Raw genomic sequence first — 20861 nt, 5'->3', positions numbered from 1 at the left:
CGCTGGTTGTTTTGCGGCTAGCGGGGAGACCACCTGTGTACCGTCCGATGGGTAGCTATCTGCGGGCACTCCCTGTGCAGGGACAGATGCCGCAGTCAGATCGCCGTGCGTCGGTGGTCCTGCCCTGTGCGACTGTCAGCTCGTGCTGCTGCTTCTGTGGTCTGAGGGTGACTCCTGACGATAGGCTGCTGGTTACATTAGAGTCCTAAAAAGGACTGATAAATACATTCAATAAACTCAATAAACAGAGTGGTAGTGCTCGAGGAACGTGCGCACGGCTAGGTCGGCCGGCGTATGCTTCGTAGGTCTTCCTCAGTGCCCGCAGATAGCTACCCATCGGACGGTACACAGGTGGTCTCCCCGCTAGCCGCAAAACGACCAGCGTGAAAGGTCGGCGGAATGCCAAACACTCTGATACTCAATTAACCCATTAGTCTACTGTAACCTATTGAGTACTAGAAGACATCCTAAAAACTGTATTAAGGTAGCTATCGATATGGCTGTCTGAAATTTGCATATAAACACATACAAAAACTAATTGATTTCAAATTTGACACCTTCCTCCTCGAACAATTGTTTTAAGATAAGAAGGAGTATAACAGTGGTGTCACTGATAAATACTTGATTGAGGGAGTTGCTCTCGGAACCCGCACGTGCCTTTTAAAACACACTGTTTTCACTTGTGTTTATGTTGTATGTCATATTTCGTGTTCTTTTTTAAATAAAATTAATAAAAGGTACATTTTATGACTCAATTCTCTATAAATGGTGCACCACCATATGACAATCCTTTTCTTTCTCTCAATAAAACTGTTTATAGGCTAGACATTGCGCTGCTGTCTGCTGCAGGGATCATCGCAGGAGGAGGAGTTGTGGACAAGATGTTAATACTTCATGTCCCTAAGAGCCGCTATGATACAGTGATACTGTATGTCAGCAATTATGCTTAGTATGTTAGCCTTGTAGATCATGTTCCTTATTGCTTTTTGGGTTAATTCATACTTGTACACAAACCCGATGGTTTGCATGTAAATACAATGTTTAAAAGCACATAATTAATCGTAATAATTAGAGAGCGCACTGAATTAAACACAATGGAAATTTATTAAAAATAACAATTTAAAATAATCTCATAATACTTAAATACATATAATTATGTTAATACACCATGTTACAAAATACAATGTTTGTGGGTCTAGACGCGTTCTACTCATGTGCAATATTGCTCACAGCACCATCAAACGCAGCGCTTCAAAACAGAGGGTCTTGTGCAGGCGTGGGCAACCTGTGGCCCTCCAGCTGTTGTAAAATTACACATCCCAGAATGCATTGCAACAGTTTTTCCATTCCCTATTAGTAATAGTGTGGCAGGGCATGCTGGGACTTGTAGTTTCACAGTAGCTGGAGAGCCACAGGTTGCCCCTGCCTGGTCTAGGGTATGCGTCATCAGACTTCCTGGTCCCCTGTGTCCGCATCTGGTGACGGGAGTCTGAGAAAGCTCCAGCTTGTATGGATAATGACTCTAGCCTGCACCCCCAAACAGGTAATAAGAGGTGCTATCTTGCTGAGACTTGTAGTGCCATGCACAAAGAGTAAGAATGTAATGCACTATTCAGTCATTACTAATTCTAATATATTCTACCATTAAATAGAGGTTTTTGCATAATCTTGGCCTAAATCAGTGGTTCCCAAACTTTTTGAATCACGGCACCCTACAGTATAAGAATATTACTCACGGCACCCCTAGGCCAAAAGTTTGTTACTGAGAGTTTCAAAAAAAATATTAAATTAAGTAATATGTTATTAAATTCTATCCTTAGGTCAAGATGTGTGGTGAGGAATATGATCTAAAGTTTACCCACATATTTGATAATTGGAAACTACCAGAAGTGATTTTTCCTATTTTATTAACCATAAATAATTTGAATTGGTTCTGGACCACCAACCTGAAGCACCCCTGTAAGTGCTCAGAGGCACCCCAGGGAGCCTAGGCACACCGTTTGGAACCACTGTCCTAAATTATGACTTACCCAGTATCCTTATACAGAGTAACTCCTTAACAGTCCTAGGGGTTCAAGCCCCCAGCCCAAGCAGACCACCACCAGGCACCACACCAACATAGAATAGCAAGTGGGAGTAATCTAGTAACACGGTTCTCTTCCTTTAGCATATGGAGATACAAGCAGAACACCGGACTTTAAGCAGTTTTAGGCAGCGTCCTAAGGCCCGGGATCTAGGGGGAGTCTGTCTATCACGAAATGGAGGATATCCACAAGGAAGACATTCTTATTGTATTTTATACAGGTGGCGGCTGTGGAACTTCCAAAAACCCACTTCCACACTCTCTCTCTCTCGAGGGGCTGGCGAGTGGGTATTGGTGGCAGTGTGGGGTTGGGGGCACTAGTTTGAGGTTTTGCCTAGGATGCCGAGGAGACTCCCACCGGCCCTGATAATAAGGCAGCAATATTTCACTTGTCAGCTCTCCGTTGCCCTTCAGTTTCCATTCTGGACTTATTCTATGTACCCACAGTTCAGTAGGTGCTATGAGATCACTCAGTCCTAATAATGCCTGTCCATAATGACAACAAAGGCGCCTCTCACTGATCATGGCAAAGGCCAGAGTCTTCTTGTTTGATGTGGGCTGGAAGCTGGGCACTACCTGACCATCGTACAACATGCATGGGGTCAGTAAACAAAGCAGGTCTTCTGCTGAGATGCATAGAAGGGTTGAGCTTTATCTATGAAGGAGCAGTGGTGGGAGCCCAGGTTGTGTTTGGTGACTGTGATGAGTGGGAGCATGTTAGAGATGTTCTTATTGGCAGATCCTATAGTTGGTATAGGTGACAGCTGTATGTGATGGAGGGCAGTCCATCCAACAGATAACCAGGTCTTCCATTTATTATCCAGGTAGAGGATGTCACCAGCTTGGCCAGACTTTGGTCCCATTGTACACCTTCCATGGCACCCTATTTAAAGTTACGAAATGCAAGACCATTCCAATGTACCCTCCCTCTCATTATTGGAAGCCATAAACAAGACTTAATTGGGCAGTGCTCTAGATAAACAGTGGAAAGAGTTGCTCTTTGGAGGGTAGGTACGTAAGTGTAAGGAGGCTGGATTTGTGATATTTACTGTATGATTTTTTACTGTGTACCTCCTCTGATTTCTCTGCCCCCTCCCTATTTGGGAGCACTAGGGGGCACTGGAGAGTAGACAGACACCTCCAGTGTGCTGAGTGGACCAACCAATTCCATGAATTAAATCTATTTGGTACAGTGTCGTTATCTAATGGATTCCATATTACACCCACGTCCTATGCTACTATTGCCCCACTTATGTCTCATCTCTATCTCATCTCTATCAATATTACTCCAAAAACTGGCCACCTTCTACGCCTACATCCTAGTTCTCCCCCACAGTGCCATCCACCTACTACGCCTGCCTCCCTTATCTCCCCCACAGTGCCACCCACTTCCTAAGCCTGCCTCAAAGTCCTCCCCCACAGTGCCACTCACCTCCTACGCCTGCCCCCAAAATCTCCCCCACAGTGCCACCCACCTCCTATGCCTGCCTCAAAGTCCTCCCCCACAGTGCCACCCACCTCCTATGCCTACCCCCAAAATCTCCCCCGCAGTGTCACCCACCTCCTACGCCTGCCTCCAAGATCTCCCCCACAGTGCCACCCACCTCCTACACCTAATTTCAAAATCTCCCCCACAGTGCCACTCACCTCCTACGCCTGCCTCCAAAATATCCCTCACAGTGCCACCCACCTCCTACGCCGGCCTCCAAAATCTCCCCCACAGTGCCACCCACCTCCAACGCCTGCCTCCAAAATATCCCTCACAGTGCCACCCACCTCCTACGCTTGCCCCCAAAATCTCCCCCACAGTGCCACTCACCTCCTACGCCTGCCTCCAAAATATCCCTCACAGTGCCACCCACCTCCTACGCCGGCCTCCAAAATCTCCCCCACAGTGCCACCCACCTCCAACGCCGGCCTCCAAAATATCCCTCACAGTGCCACCCACCTCCTACGCTTGCCCCCAAAATCTCCCCCACAGTGCCACCCACCTCCTACGCTTGCCCCCAAAATCTCCCTCACAGTGCCACCCACCTCCTACGCCGGCCTCCAAAATATCCCTCACAGTGCCACCCACCTCCTACGCCGGCCTCCAAAATCTCCCCCACAGTGCCACCCACCTCCTACGCTTGCCCCCAAAATCTCCCTCACAGTGCCACCCACCTCCTACGCCGGCCTCCAAAATCTCCCCCACAGTGCCACCCACCTCCAACGCCTGCCTCCAAAATATCCCCCGCAGTGCCACCCACCTCCTATGCTTGCCCCCAAAATCTCCCCCACAGTGCCACCCACCTTTTAAGCCTGCCTCCAAGATCTCCCCCACAGTGCCACCCACCTCCTACGCCTGCCCCCAAAATCTCCCCCGCAGTGCCACCCACCTTTTAAGCCTGCCTCCAAGATCTCCCCCACAGTGCCACCCACCTTTTAAGCCTGCCTCCAAGATCTCCCCCACAGTGCCACCCACCTCCTACGCCTGCCTCCAAAATCTCCCTCACAGTGCCACCCACCTCCTAATATCCCAGTGGCTAACCGTGCTCTTCCGCATAGTATCCCACCCCTTTTACAGCCTAGCCCTCCACTAATGGTCTGTGCAGAATGATGACATTTCAGATGATGACATCTCAAATATGTCAACATTATAACTCTCATTATCAACATCATCAGCATTATCTATGTCTACGCAGGTATATGTAACAATTATCTCTGAATTATATTATCATGTAGTGTTCAGAAAGTATAGTCAGAAAACTGAGGGAGAAACAAGTCCATTTACAGAAGAGAAAGTCCTCACAGAACTCTCAAAACTGAAAGTGGATAAATCAATGGGGCCAGATGGGATACATCCAAGGATACTAAAAGAGCTTAAAGGGGAGCTGGTAAAACCAATAACAGAATTATTCAACCAGTCACTAGCTACTGGAGTAATCCCAGAGGACTGGAAAACAGTGAATGTAGTCCCACTGCACAAAAGTGGAAGCAAAGAAGAAGTAAGCAACTATCGACCAGTGAGCCTTACATCAGTAGTAGGGAAATTGATGGAAACACTCTTAAAATAAAGAGTTGTAGAATATCTCAAAACCAGCAATTTACAGGATCCAAAACAGCATGGGTTTACTGGGAGAAGATCATGTCAAACAAATCTTATTGACTTTTTTGACTGGGTGACTAAAGTGATAGATCAAGGTGGGGCTGTAGATGTAGCTTATCTAGACTTTAGTAAGGCTTTTGACACAGTCCCACATCGCAGACTGTTAAATAAACTTGAAAACTTGGGATTGGATTCTAAGATAGTTGAATGGATAAGAGCATGGTTGCAGGACAGAAAACAGAGAGTTGTAGTAAACGGAGTACAGTCAAATGAGGGAAAGGTTACAAGTGGAGTACCCCAGGGATATGTACTTGGACCAGTGCTTTTTAATATCTTTATTAGTGATATTGCAAATGGAATTGAGGGTAAAATGTGCCTTTTTGCAGATGACACAAAGGTATGCAACAGGGTAGACACACCAGGAGGAGTAAAACAAATGATTGAGGATCTAGGTAGATTAGAGGAATGGTCAAGAGCATGGCAACTACAGTTTAATGCCAAAAAATGCAAAATCATGCACTTGGGTCTCAGAAATCCAAAGACTAAATATAGTATAAATGGCACTATAATGGAAGCTACTGAGGAAGAGAGGGATCTAGGTGTCACTATTTCAGGGGACTTAAAGGCAAGTAGGCAATGTAACAAAGCAATGAAGAAGGCAAGTCAGATGCTTGGTTGCATAGGGAGAGGTATCAGCAGTAGAAAGAAAGAAGTAATAATGCCACTGTATAGGTCATTGGTACGACCTCATCTAAAATATTGTGTTCAGTTCTGGAGGCCATATCTCCAGAAGGATATAAATACATTAGAGACTGTACAAAGAAGGGCAACTAAAATGGTGCACCGCCTACATCACAAAATGTACCAGGAAAGACAAAAGATCTTAATATGTATACTTTAGAGCAGAGAAGGGAAAGGGGGGACATGATATAAACTTTCAAATATATCAAGGGTTTTAACACTGTACAGGTGGGAGACATTCTTCACAGGAAGAGGAGCAGCAGAACACGAGGACATGCACTGACACTAGGGGGAGGAAGGTACAGGTGGGAGACATTCTTCACAGGAATAGGAGCAGCAGAACACGAGGACATGCACTGACACTAGGGGGAGGAAGGTACAGGGGAAATTTGAGGAAGAATTACTTCACAGAAAGAGTAGTAGATAAGTGGAATAGCCTCCCATCAGAGGTGGTAGAGGCAAATACAGTAGTACAATTTAAACATGCTTGGGATAGGCATATTGCTATCCTTACAAAAAAATAAGGATCAAATATGGTTTGAGGTAACATGTTTAAAAAAGGGGCAGACTAGATGGGCCAAGTGGTTCTTATCTGCCGTCAAATTCTATGTTTCTATGTTTAAGATTGGTTACTAATACTACTCAGTGTGCTGGGGGAACCAATGTCTTGTTACTTACTCAGTATTAACCCCTCCCTCATGCACCTGAGTGATATTACTGAACTAATTGAGCATCTACCACTATCTGTATGTATTATCTATGTCTACAACCTGATTCCTGCATGTGAAACGCGAACATTGAATGCTCTAAGGGCCCCATTTATTTACAATGCAATCTGGGCAGAATATTACCGGCCAGCATCGCATTGTAAAATGCGATCATATCACCTAGATGTACTACCTGGCAGGCGCAGGGACAGGGCTCCGAAAAGAGCCGGTCCCTGCAATGTCCGGAGCCGGAAGCCGGGGGTTTGTGCATGCGTGGTTAGCGCTGAATCTCCATGACCCCGCTGTGTAGCCCATAGGCTCAGAATGGCGATAGCCCAGGGGTGCGAAGCCGGGCTGCCCAATGTTCATACATTGGGCAGCTTTGCATACCCCATAGAAACCTATGGGGAATGCGGCCCGCTGCGGTACAGGAGGGAACGCAGCAGGGATCGGAGATTCCCGCTGCAGTCCCTCCTACATACATTTAGGGGATACTTAATATTTGCGGCTAACCCCCGAAAACACCCAATTTAGCCGCAAATATTCTTTGATAAATGGGCCTTTAAGAGCGAGAGACACTTCCACCTATGACTCCATCTAAAAGTATTCCATAGAGCACGGGTGTCAAACACAAGGCCTGCGGGCCAAATCCGGCCCGCCAGACCTCGTCATGTGGCCCGCGCGAGGAGATAGCACGCAGGGTAGTGTGTCCCAGCTCCTGCCTAGGCCACCTCCTCTCACCCCCCCCACTGCGGCCGCCTTACCTGTTCCTCCACTGTCGGCGGCCATGTTCCTGTAGGCACATATGTATGCGGCTACAGAAATATGGCCGCCGGCCTCCATGGCTACGTGGAGGAGGGCCCGGCCGCCTGTTCCCTCTGATGCCCGACAGTGACAGACACTGGGTGGGGACGTCATGACGATGATGACGCCGCCCGCCCATACGTCTGTAGAGAAGAAGGAGCAGGCAGGGAAGCTGGACCGGGAGTCGGGGACAGTGTGGCCGCAGCAAGCAGTGAAGAAAAGCTGGAAGCCGCAGCAGCTGCAGGACAGACGGAGAAACAGTAAGTGAGGATGAGGATCACACTCACAATAAAATATATATATATATATATCTGCTGTTTCCTGAGGTGTCCCCGTGTATAATAATAATAATGCCATGACACCACAGGCTGCTCCTCCTGTATAATCATTTATGTGTCATGGCATTACTTTTATTATATTATACAGGGGGAGCAGTCTGTGGTGTCATGGCATTATTATTATACAGGGGGAGCAGCCTGTGGTGTCATGGCATTCATTTTATATTATACAGGGGGAGCAGCCTGTGGTGTCATGGCATTATAATTATACAGGGGGACCTACAGATACAACCGGCCCTCTGAGGGTGACCAAACTGCTGATGCGGCCCCCGATGAATTTGAGTTTGACACCCCTGCCATAGAGTAATATATCGCCATCAGCCTAAACAACGCAGGGATACAGAATTATATTTATTGCTCTTCTGTGTTTCCTTCACCTCCAACAAACCAATTTCACAAATACCACTTTGATGTCTTGGTTCCGTAAAGAGTATATTAAAGGATTTAAAGACGGGGTAATGACTGAATACATTAAGGAGAGAATCTTGAGGACAACAACAGAGCGTCCTGAAGCTGGAACCAGATATATTGCAATAAGGGATAAGTAGAATATGCAGACGACAGTGAGATGAGAAGTGCAGGTAGAGAACGCCTTCTGTCGTCCTGTCCCAGTGGGTATCTGAACGATCACAACAGAGATGCAGATATAGCTGATAATGATGCACATGAATGGTAAGAGAGTCATTGGTGCTGTCAGTATGAGGTCAACCATCTGTACAAGGTGAGTGTCGGAGCAGGAAAGTTGGAGGATGGGCACAAAATCGCAGAAGAAATGGTCAATGACATTCGGGCCACAGAAATACAGATTAGACATCAATATAGCAATAGTTAGTGTGATGGCAAAGCTCAATGCCCAAGACCCGATGACCAGGAGATATCTAAGCTTGCTGCCCATTACTGACATATAAAACAATGGATTACAGATGGCCAAGTACCGGTCATAGGACATGACGGTAAGCAGCAGACATTCAGTGCCGGTGGAAGCACCAAAGAGTTGGAACTGAGTGATGCAGTCAATGAATGGCATGGCTTTCCCCCCCTCCAGAATAATATGAAGTAAATTGGGCACAATGTCGGTGGTAAGCAACATGTCCGAGAGGGACAGATGGCAGATAAAGAAGTACATGGGTGACTCGAGAAGGTGACTGGTAGACACTAGAACAATAATCGTTACGTTTCCAATCATACACATGATGTAAATCAAGAAACACAGCAGGAAGAGAAGGAATTGAAAGCCATGTAGGCTTCCGAAACCAAGGAGAAGGAACTCAGTGACAACGGTCTGGTTCTGCTTGTTCATGGTTCTTAAATGCACAGAGATGTTCACAACCGAGACCTTACAAGATTAGTAGGCACACCTCATGGGGGAAGAAGACATTGTATATTCCACCAATTCAGCACTTGTGGACACCGGCGATAATCAAAACCATGACCATGAGCCCAGTGACCTTAGAGTTGGGTATATGCGGCAAGAGTCCAGCATATAACTACAACGTACAGATTAATAATGACACTGTCTGATTCTCATAATATATTATTTTATCTGTCCCAATATTCTTCCCTGGGTTTGGAACTTGCAATAAAAACTTTTTAAGACCACTTACATGATGGTGTCTTGATCTCTCGGAATCCAGAACTTACACCTGGGGATGAGAGAAGATGGGTCACAAACTCCTGTACTATCAATACTCTCATGTGCAATTAATACAAATAAAGTAGTCCGTATATTCCTCTCTCTCTCTCTCTCTCTCTACAGTGTATATTTATATATATATATATATATATATATATATATATATATATATATATATATATATATTAGGGTGGAGTGAAAAAACTGAAATTGAGAAATTCAAAATCGGCTAGTGTGGGAAAGTTGTGACTTGACCTGAATAAGAAACGTGCAAAAGCTTTTTGATCTGAGTCAACGTCTTCTGTTCTGGCAAGAGGCCTGAAGTTTCACTTTTTAGGTGAAAATAACGAAACCTATGAAGATGCTCCGATCTAGTTATATTATGTCAGGATGTCTTAGGGCCTTATTCTGATCGGTGCGGCCAAACGTGCGTACGTTCGCTATTAACGTACGCTATCCGCACGCGGCCGTTGGGGTTAAGTCCACCCACAACTCAGCCCCATACGTACGGGCATAAACAACGTAGAAGGGGAGTGGCGTACAAATGAGCGTACGCCAACGTACACGGACGGGCCAGCCCTTACACTCCGACAACTGGCGTACAACTGAGCGTACGCCGCCGTTTACGGACGTCTCTCGTCCGTCTTCCCACCGACTTCTTGCGCCTATCTGAGCGTACGCCAGCTTGCACGGACGGGTCCCTATTGTTTTCAATAGAAAACTCAGCTTATGTCACCGCTCGTGAGAGTAAGCGTACGTCCGTGTACGCTGGCATACCCTTCATATATATGGACCTGCAAATCTTGCCTTTCAACTGTAATTATGAAAATTAATTAATTAATTGATTGAATTAATTAATGTGCAAAATAGTGGGCATGGGCTTAAAACATTGCTGAAACATCCTTTGTAGGTGTTAGATGTGGTTTATGTTATTGTATCCTAAATACAAAACCTATGTTTGTATTAGAGTGAACACGTTGACACATGTCGACTTGTGTAGATTGAGTGTGCTACTGTGTAAAGTCTATGAAAGCACGTAGTGAATGTGTCTAACTGTTTAGCAAATAGCTACCTTAGCATATATAAGCAGGTCTTCAAAAGATTCTTACCTTAAATTAAACAAACTTTTAAATGTCGAGAAGTATAGAAAGATAAGCTTCCAATGTGTTTGAGTGCTGTGTTTGGCTTGCAGGTAGTGAAATCATGGTTTGGACTTAATAGACTGCAGCATTGCTTATTACATTCAGGTGTATGTGTTTGAGTAGGAATCAGCGTTAATTAGCAAACTCAGGCGCACGCTGGCATGCGGTATCTGTAGGGGTGGTTTGAGATGGCGGTTGGCGGCCGCCTGTTTTGTGTCCGAAATGAACGGTGCCTTAGTCGATCGTGCGGTAGTAGCACCGCTCATTTTTGGTGCACACCCCCGTGTACGCCCATATTTACGCCCATTTTCCCTCATTATTTCGGCCGCTCCCCTCTTCACGCCCCTATGCCGCCCCCAATACCCGTACACTCGCGTACAGGTTTTTTCGCACGTAGAGACCCGTCCGTAAGCGTTGGTGAGTGGTCGCGCCTGCGCATTAGCGAATGTACGCATGCGCAGATCATAAAAAATCCCGGGACGTACGCGTACGGCCCGGCCGCTCCAACCAGAATAAGGCCCTTAGAGTGGTTCATTAATATACTTTAGCATAGTAAAAGAGAGTAGGAGCTTTTGACCCATTTTCATGGTTTCAATTGTGAATATGGTGTTTTCTCCGGAACGTGTTTTCTTTTTTCTTTTTTTTTTTGGAGAGGATGCTCTGTAGTTGAAGTGATCAAGAAAAGAAACTTGGTGCAAAAAATCAGGGTAAATCCCTTTTGTTTTCCCTTAATAGAATAATGCACCTCTGTGTCTTCTAATGTCCAACAAACTCATTACTGAATGCTCCAGGATGTCCAGTAACAATGCATTACACTCTGTTCTGTAGGTGCAGGATTTAATACACTTCTGTTTATTGTATTTACTTGTGGCAGTTTATTGTAAACATGAATTGGCCTGAAAAACAGTTTTGCATCCCCTGTGCTGGGAACATGATTGGGCTGCATTACAGCATATAATTATGCCAAATATAAGACAATATATTAACAGTTAAATATGTTGAAGTGTATTATGATGTAATAAACAAATACATCTAATGTTTAGTGATATTTAAAATGATGCATTAAACAGTTCACACTGTTACTTGTAATACTTATTGGAACAGTTACTGTTTTTCAATAACAGGCTGCAAGTTATTTCTTATTAGCAAGATCTGATAACCAGAAACTCTTATTGATAAGACAAAATATACCACACGAACAGTGCTCCAAAAAATGCTAAATACTGTAGTATGTTTTTTTTTTTTTTTATTTACAGATTTCAAAAACAGTGCAGGGTTTTTTTTAAAACTTTATTGACATTACTATCACAAAACATTCCTAAATTAATTTAAGGTTGTGAAAAATATAATCAGCTTTACTCCATATGTGCTATTGTCCTGTTATATAGAAGGTTGGTCGGACATTACCAGTGAGAAGGTAATGAGGCTTTTCTGTGAACTGTTGTATCACTGCCTTTTGGCCCTTATTCAGATCTGATCGCAGTACAAATTTGTTCTCAAAATGGGCAAAACCATGCTGCACTGCAGGTGGGGCAGATGTAACATGTGCAGAGAGAGTTAGATTTGGGTGGGGTGTGCTGAAACTGAAATCTAAATTGCTGTGCAAAAAATAATGCAGCCAGTATTTACCCTGCACAGAAACAATATAACTCACCCAAATCTAACTCTCTCTGCACATGTTACATCTGCCCCCCAGCAGTGCACATGGTTTTGCCCATTTTGAGAACAAATTTATACTGCGATCAGATCTGAAATAACTATTGCAGTCTGTTATTGAAAAACAGTAACTGTTCCAATAAGTATTACAAGTAACAGTGTAAACTGTCTAATGTATCATTTTAAATATCACTAAACATTAGATGTATTTGTTTATTACATCATAATACACTTCAACGTATTTAACTGTTAATATATTGGCTTATATTTGGCATAATTATATGCTGTTAAGCAGCCCAATCATGTTCCCAGCACAGGGGATGCAAAACTGTTTTTCAGACCAATTCATGTTTAAAATAAACTGCCACAAGTAAATACAATAAACAGAAGTGTATTAAATCCTGCACCTAAAGAACAGAGTGTAATGCATTGTTACTGGACTTACTGGAGCATTCAGTAATGAGTTTGTTGGACATTAGAAGACACAGAGGTGCACTATTCTATTAAATATCCATTGTTTTATGACAATAATAATAATAAAGTATTTTTGTGCACCATCGGTCTGTGCATTGGCAAATGGCTTCCAGGAGTCCCCAGCGATGGTTATTGCAGGCGGTAATTATGCCACCAGAGATTCCATTTCTGGTAACGTAAGCACTGGTCGGATATATGCAGGAAATAGTGCACATCAGATACAGTGCAGGACACAATGTGCGTCGGATACAGTGCAGAATACAATGTGCCATAGGAACAGTGTGGGATATAGGCCCTTATTCTGGTTCACTCGCAAAGGCAAATTCCTTCTCAAATGGACAAAACCATGTGCACTGCAGGGGGGCAGATATAACATGTGCAGAGAGAGTTAAATTTGGGTGTTAATTTGTTTCTGTGCAGGGAAAATACTGGCTGCTTTATTTTTACACTGCAATATAGATCTCAGCTTGGATTTTGCCTTTGCGAGTGAGCCAGAATAAGGGCCATGATGTGGGTTGGGTACAATGGGGGTCAGATACAGTGTGTGTTATAGTGTGGTTTTTATACAGTGCAGGTTGGAAACAGTATTGGTTGTGATTTAGTGCTGGTTGGCTACAGTGCGGGATAAAAAGTGAGTTGGATACAGTGGGGGATACAGATTGGGTTGTATACCGTGAGTGTTGGATACAGTGCAGATAAGATATAGTGTGGGATACATTGTGGGCTGGATACAGTGCATGATATAGAGTAGGTTGGATACAGTGCGAGCTGAATACAGCGTGGGTTGGATACAGTATGGGTTGGATACAGTAAAGGATACAGTGCAGATTATATATAAAGCAGGATACAGTACAGGTGGGATACACTTCTGAATACAGTGCAGGTTGGATACAGTGTGGGATATGTTGATGGTTGGATACAGTGTGATATATAGAGCAGGTTGGATACAGTGTGGGATATAGTGTGAGATGGATACAGTGCAGGTTGCATACACCAATGATATACTTACTGTGACATGGGGTGTCTGCAGTGTGGGGGGGGGGGGGGGTCTGACTCTGTCCTCAGGGTGTGGTGGCAGCAGTGCAGTAGCACCGGCTGTGTCAGCAGTACAGGTATGCCATTGGTGAATTCAGTTTGATTGTGGCGGCAGTGTCCTCGGTTTGCAGGAGACGTTGGTGTCAGCAGTGCAGGAGTGCAAGGGGTGTCAACATTGCAGGGTGGTGGTTGGTCGGCAGTGCGGGAGTGCCAGCGGTATCCTCAGCACTGGGGGTGGGTGGCTGTGCCAGCAGTGAAGGAGTGCCAGCAGTGTCCTTAATTTGTGGGTGCTAGTGCTTTCTCTATCTCTCGCTACATTATCTCTCTCCAAGCTTTGATAAATCTCCCCCTCTATGAGATCATTTCTGTGCATTTTATTTCTATTTCTATGTTAAGTAAAGCTGATTAGTAATAATGTCAGGGATTTAGAGGCAGCGTGATTACTTTAGATGGGATTAAACAGCGTTCTCCCCTCATGTATTTATTAGCCTAAAATGTTGGTGACCATTGACTCTTCCCCTCATTTATCACCATCGGACAGATCCAGCAGCTGCACAGTAACATCTACAGACAGCGCCCACGGACCTCACCCCTATCGGGTCTTTTAGGGTCACACTTTCCCGGCTGGAGAAGATAATTCCCGTCATTTGTGGAGCTGGGAAGATGAAGATAGATAGTAACAGTCACTCACCCGATGAGACCGGCTCTCAGGCCTAATGCCTGGTAATTGTGTGTGATGGTCTGCCATTGGGTAATAACCCGGTTTTAGGCTGTGTTTCCCCTCTGATCTATTTCGCAGGACATGTAACATTGTGTTAAAAGCAATCTTTATGTTTTTGTATTTTTACTTTAATTGTCTCATTGCAATTACGAATTCGGCTCCGGCCCCGATGGTTTTGCTTAGTGAGCCAACCTGAATTAGGCCCTAAGGGTGTTAAATGCTCCCTCACCCAAGACTTCACTTGTTAGCGCTTTTATTCTGGAAACCTACAGTATTCTTTAACCATTAACCCCCAAACTGTGAGATGTCTGAATGTCACATACTCTGCACCCCTAACATGTTAATCTTACCAGTAGAGCGGGAACTGACCATCAAGGAACCCGGCGAGGAAGGACAATGTCACCTTCTGGTTCCATCCATAGAAGTCCCATTGCCGCTGCTCCAACGCCACCTTTAAAATATTCCCGACTTCCCACCCAGGGGATTTCGCATTGAGACAAGGATTTTTTAGGTCAAATCCCACCTGTCTAATTATTTTAAATGATTTGTTTTTATGTAGTTACCATGTATTACATAGGGAGATTGGAGGCCCCACCACATGGACCAGACACCTAATTATCTGAACAAAACAATATCGGCTTATTATTGTCACTATTGCAATCGTTCTCTAATTGCTCAGTTGTCGCTTATAGAAGGTGTCTGTTGTTTAATATAATAATATAGAAATAGTTTTCACCAATACATTTCTATTAAACCGTAAAACCGGATTCTTTAAAGATGCAATGATCTACATTATGCCATATATTCCAAGGGTGATTTACCTCGCACCATGGCCAGGATGAGCGGACTTAACATGCGGCTGCCTATGTAACTCTGCCAACTTAGCTATATAACGTTTCCAAGGTGCTGAATACAGGAAGCACTAAATGCCAGGGTGACACCACGTGTGACTGATACAGATGTAGGCAGCATACAATGTGTAAAGCTGGGTACACACTGGACAACTATTGTTTTCAATACTTGGGGGTATTCAATCTTGGATTATGACTGTCGGAACGTTCCAACAGTCCTGGCCTTGACAGTTTTTCGACAGGCAGAATTCAATGTTCCACCTGTAGAGTGGCGAAAAGGGGGCGTGCCGGTGAAAACGGCCATGGATTGTCAAGAAACGGCCATCAATTTGACAATCCATGGCCATTTCCAACAAAACAGATCTGGCTGGTTTTAAAGTCAGATCTGTTTTGTTGAGATCCGCCTTCAATGCTGTCGGAAAGAGCAGCATTGAATAGACGGCAGGCACTATTTCCCCTGGCGCATGGGATTGAATACCTTGGTCTTTAGACTATGGTCCATGTCTTGTTCTAGTTATGGATTTGGTTTTCTGCACCATGTATTTTTCTTTGCAGAACTACAAGTCCCAGCATGATAGCACCTCATGTATATTGGGTGTGTATTCTAAGATCCCCCCCCATAAGCTAACATTGTGTACACCTGTACACCTGAAGGTTGGGACTCCTTCAACTTAGAGTAGCACCCCACCCACCTGATTTGAATATTATTTTACCAGCTTGGTCCCTGGTAGCCACAGACTGAAAACTGGTGGCACAATATAGATAAGACCTAAAATTGACATTAATTGCTAGTCTTGGGGATGGATTTGGGGCGCGGCTCCCCTTTGGTTGGTGTGGCTGAGTTGCTTTCGGGGTGGCACACCCTAACATTTATTTAGCACTATTTATTTCCCACTAATATATTATACTTTATAGCACTTCACTTTTTAACCTCTAGCTCCTGTTTCTTTCTTATTAATACACTTATAGCTTAGTTTTTCACTTGTGTGCTGCCCTGGGGTGACTGGCCTATGCCAACCTTTTTGGGGTTCTGCGCCCCAGATTCAAAGTTAGTATTAGGGACCCACCAGAAATGAGGCCACCGTGAAGCTGGTTGGTGGGCAAATATTTCTTGGCCAATTAATACATCAAGAGCCTCTATTATTGATTAATAATATGGAGTGTGCATCTGCACCATGTATTTTTCTTTGCAGAACTACAAGTCCCAGCATGATAGCACCTCATGTATATTGTGTGCATTCTAAGATCCCCCCCCCCCCCCCCATAAGCTAATACTGTGGTAATAGCTCAGGTAGAATCAGGCTGGAACTAGAATGAAGGTAGCAGACTAGAGCAGGCTTTGGGGGAGATTCTCTAAGCTAAAAATGCGGTAAAAACCCCGTTATCTGGATTTTTACCGCATTTTGGGATGCTGTAAGCATCCCTTGCCGGGTTAACGCAGCGGGGGGCATCGCCAGAAAAATCTGGCAATGCCCCATAGAAGCCTATGGGCTTCTATCGCATCCCACCGCCACCCCACAATGACCCCCCGCCGCCCCGCACGGACCCCCGCCGCCCCGCATCGCCCCCTCTCCCCTCACCTGTGTCCGGGCAGCACAGAGATGCTGCCCGGACCTGTGACCTCCTCCCTGCACTGATCCTCTTCCGGGTGCAGGGAGGAGGAGAGCCCGGCGCAGCAGTAACGCCGGTTATGGGAGGGAGGGGGGAGCCGCCGGGACCTGCTGGGACCCGGCGACTCTCACCGCAAAGGACAGCTCTTAACGCAAGAGCTGTCCTTTGCCATAATTATCGCATATGTTAGAACATATGCGATAATTATAATAATTATAAATGCGATGGGCGGCGAAGGGGGGCGGAGATTCTTAGAGAATCTCCCCCTTTATCCAGACTGGATAACAGCAACTGAAACCAGACTGGAAATTGAGTAATATATCTTGTGGAATCAGACTGGAGCTGGAGGTGTACAGCAGCTGGACCATACTGGAACCAGAGAAGAAGGCAGAAACTCTTGTCAAATCTTCCAGAAGACTCAACGTCCAACTCCCTGTTGAGATATTCTCTGATCTCAGGGTCTCGAGTCTGTGACCAATTTGATCTTTTACAAGTCTTTTTTGTGATCGATAATCTTTTTAAAACCACTTGTGACACATTCCCTCCATTATATTAGTAGTAGTAGTACGTTTATTTATAAGGCGCCACCAAGTGTCCGCAGCACCATACATACAGTAGCAAACAAAAAACAAATGACAAGGTAACATACAGGGTGTGTTGATAAAATACAGCATAAATAGGGGTATAGCTGGTAGAACGAAAATCAGCATCAGTTCTGAAGTAGGTGTCAAAATTGTCGAGGAGACTGAAGATGAAGTAGAGGAAGGGAAGAACAGGACAGGAGCACAGGTGAGGTAATGAGGTAGGGTGAGTACGTGAGGAAGGAGGGCCCTACTCATAAGAGTTAACATACTAAAAATAGGTGGGTGGACGAACGAAAAACAACAGGATAAGTAGGAACGGAGGGGAACGGAGGCAGGATAGGAGGATCAAAAGAGGTTAGGAGGAGGGATAGGCTATTCGAAAAAAGTGGGTTTTGAGGGAGCGCTTGAAGGAGGTAAGGGAATCAGAAAGCCTGATGGGTGGCGGGAGGTTGTTCCAGTGCAGGGGGGCAGCGCGAGAGAAGTCTTGGACACGGGAGTGGGAGGAGGTGATTAGGTGAGAGGTCAGTCGGCGGTCAGCGATGGAGCGAAGAGGACGGGAGGGAGTGTGGATAGAGATCAGTGAAGAGAGGTAAGGAGCGGTGGAGGAAGAGAGAGCCTTGTAGGTGGTGGTGAGGAGTTTAAAGAGAACCCGGAAAGGAATGGGGAGCCAGTGAAGAGATAGACAGAGGGGGGAGGCGGAGGTAGAGCGGCGGGAGAGGAAGATGAGCCTAGCAGCAGCGTTAAGAATGGATTGGAGAGTTGTTTTAATGCCAACAAGTGATGTGCATATAACCAGCTTTTAGATATGGTTTTTATATGTGCTATGTGAAATAAAACACAAGACGAACCATGTTAAAAAAAGTTGAAATACGAATCTTTATTATGTACACCACAAATAAGTATGCTACTGGTAAACTGGAAACATTTATGGAAAACTTTGTATTTTCTGATGCACTATCTGTATTAATGTACATGCTTGTATTATTTATTGACTGTGCTAAATAAAAAGCATATAAAAAAAAAAGAAAAAAGAATGGAATGGAGAGGTGCGAGGCGGGCGAGAGGTAGCCCGGAGAGAAGGATATTGCAGTAGTCAAGGGGGGAGTAAATGAGAATTTTTTTTGCGTCAGTGGAGAGGAATGGTCTGATGCGTGAGATGTTGCGGAGGTGAAAGCGGCAAGACTGTGAGAGAGCACGAATGTGGGGGTGAAAGAGAGGGAGGAGTCAATGATGACACAGAGGCAGCGCATTTGGTCGGTGGAGGTCATTTTAACATCAAATTGATTTTGATGACCCCACAGAATCCTCTGCCTCTAAACTCCGTAACCTCACATAATCGCTTGGTCTCTCCCAGTGGACCCCCCACCCCTTCCATGTGAGTGGGTGCTCATTTGATCTGGTCAACACTCACTGCTGTAATATATCTGACCAATCTCTACATTCCACCTCGCTGACCATCACCTGCCATATTTTTAAATATTCCATTTTATCTACTCCTCTCCCACTTACATATCTGCTCTTATCTCTCTTTACACTCCCACCCACCATCTTTCACAAATGAATACTGCTTCTCCTGCCAACTGGTTACTTCCTCTGCTTCCTGCCTCCAAACATAGAAACATAGAATGTGACGGCAGATCAGAACCACTTGGCCCATCTAGTCTGCCCCTTTTTAAACATGTTACCTCAAACCATATTTGATCCTTATTTATTTATAAGGATATCAATATGCCTATCCCAAGCATGTTTAAATTGTACTACTGTATTTGCCTCTACCACCTCTGATGGGAGGCTATTCCACTTATCTACTACTCTTTCTGTGAAGTAATTCTTCCTCAGATTTCCCCTGAATCTTCCTCCCCCTAGTGTCAGTGCATGTCCTCGTGTTCTGCTGCTCCTCTTCCTGTGACTAATGTCTCCCACACGTACCTTCCTCCCCCTAGTGTCAGTGCATGTCCTCGTGTTCTGTTGCTCCTCTTCCTGTGAAGAATGTCTCCCACCTGTACCTTCCTCCCTCTAGTGTCAGTACATGTCCTCGTGTTCTGTTGCTCCTCTTCCTGTGAAGAATGTCTCCCACCTGTACCTTCCTCCCTCTAGTGTCAGTGCATGTCCTCGTGTTCTGCTGCTCCTCTTCCTGTGACTAATGTCTCCCACCTGTACCTTCCTCACTCTAGTGTCAGTGCATGTCCTCGTGTTCTGCTGCTCCTCTTCCTGTGACTAATGTCTCCCACCTGTACCTTCCTCACTCTAGTGTCAGTGCATGTCCTCGTGTTCTGCTGCTCCTCTTCCTGTGAAGAATGTCTCCCACCTGTACCTTCCTCCCTCTAGTGTCAGTGCATGTCCTCGTGTTCTGCTGCTCCTCTTCCTGTGAAGAATGTCTCCCTCCTGTACCCTGTTAGAAACTTTCACATATATCACGAGTTTCTATCATGTCCCCCCTTTCCCTTCTCTGCTCTAAAGTATACATATTAAGATCTTTTAGTCTTTCCTGGTACGTTTTGTGATGTAGGCCATGCACCATTGTAGTTGCTCTTCTTTGAACAGTCTCTAATGTATTTATATCCTTCTGGAGATATGGCCTCCAGAACTGAACACAATACTCTAGATGAGGTCGTACCAATGACCTATACAGTGGCATTATTACTTCTTTCTTTCTACTGCTGATACCTCTCCCTATGCAACCAAGCATCTGACTTGCCTTCTTCATTGCTTTGTTACATTGCCTACCTGCCTTTAAGTCCCCTGAAATAGTGACACCTAGATCCCTCTCTTCCTCAGTAGTTTCCATTATAGTGCCATTTATACTATATTGAGTCTTTGGATTTCTGAGACCCAAGTGCATGATTTTGCTTTTTTTGGCATTAAACTTTAATTGCCATGCTCTTGACCATTCATCTAATCTACCTAGATCATCAATCTTTTGTTTTACTCCTCCTGGTTTGTTTACCCTGTTGCATACTTTTGTGTCATCTTTGTGGCACCAGCGGTAGCCCCCCTGCCCAGCAATGGCCAGATCATGGGCCCCGGCTCGCAAGCTCATCCCCAGAAGAGAGACCACAGGAGACGGGGCCTCTGCCCTCAGGAGACACCAGCAGTGGTTCCCTTTCCTGCAGGCCCAGTCTTGGTCCCCCTGGCTCAACCAGGAGATGGGCCTCTGCCCCCAGGAGACACCGTGGTATGGAACTCAGCCCAGGGAGGGCCCAACTCCAGCCCCAGGCCTCGCTGACTCTCTCTTTCCCCACCACCACCACCGCCCATGCTGGCTCTCCACGCTGGCTCTCCACGCTGGTTCTACAGGAAGATAGCGCCGCAAATGGTTGCCTAGCCATATGTAACCCTGTGTCTCCTGTGTCATAACTGTACTGTCTCTGTCATAACTGTGCTGTCTTTGCT

The 20861-nt window shown here is 45.2% G+C and overlaps 1 protein-coding gene across 1 annotated transcript; it reads right to left on the bottom strand.

The window, feature by feature from the left end:
- Positions 1-8134: 8134 nt before the first annotated feature.
- Positions 8135-9061, bottom strand: LOC146041659 (olfactory receptor 1f45-like). Its single transcript, XM_083161588.1, has one exon. The coding sequence runs from the start codon at positions 9059-9061 to the stop codon at positions 8135-8137; it is 927 nt and encodes a 308-aa protein (XP_083017714.1).
- Positions 9062-20861: the final 11800 nt, after the last annotated feature.

The sequence above is a fragment of the Crinia signifera genome, chromosome 19 (genome assembly GCF_055691185.1).
Source record: "Crinia signifera chromosome 19, ASM5569118v1, whole genome shotgun sequence".
Lineage (NCBI taxonomy): Eukaryota > Metazoa > Chordata > Amphibia > Anura > Myobatrachidae > Crinia > Crinia signifera.
This window is presented reverse-complemented; position numbering and strand designations above follow the sequence as displayed.

Bases quoted from the DNA above. Each gene is read 5' to 3' on its own strand.
- LOC146041659 (XM_083161588.1), bottom strand. From the start codon at position 9,061: ATGAACAAGCAGAACCAGACCGTTGTCACTGAGTTCCTTCTCCTTGGT.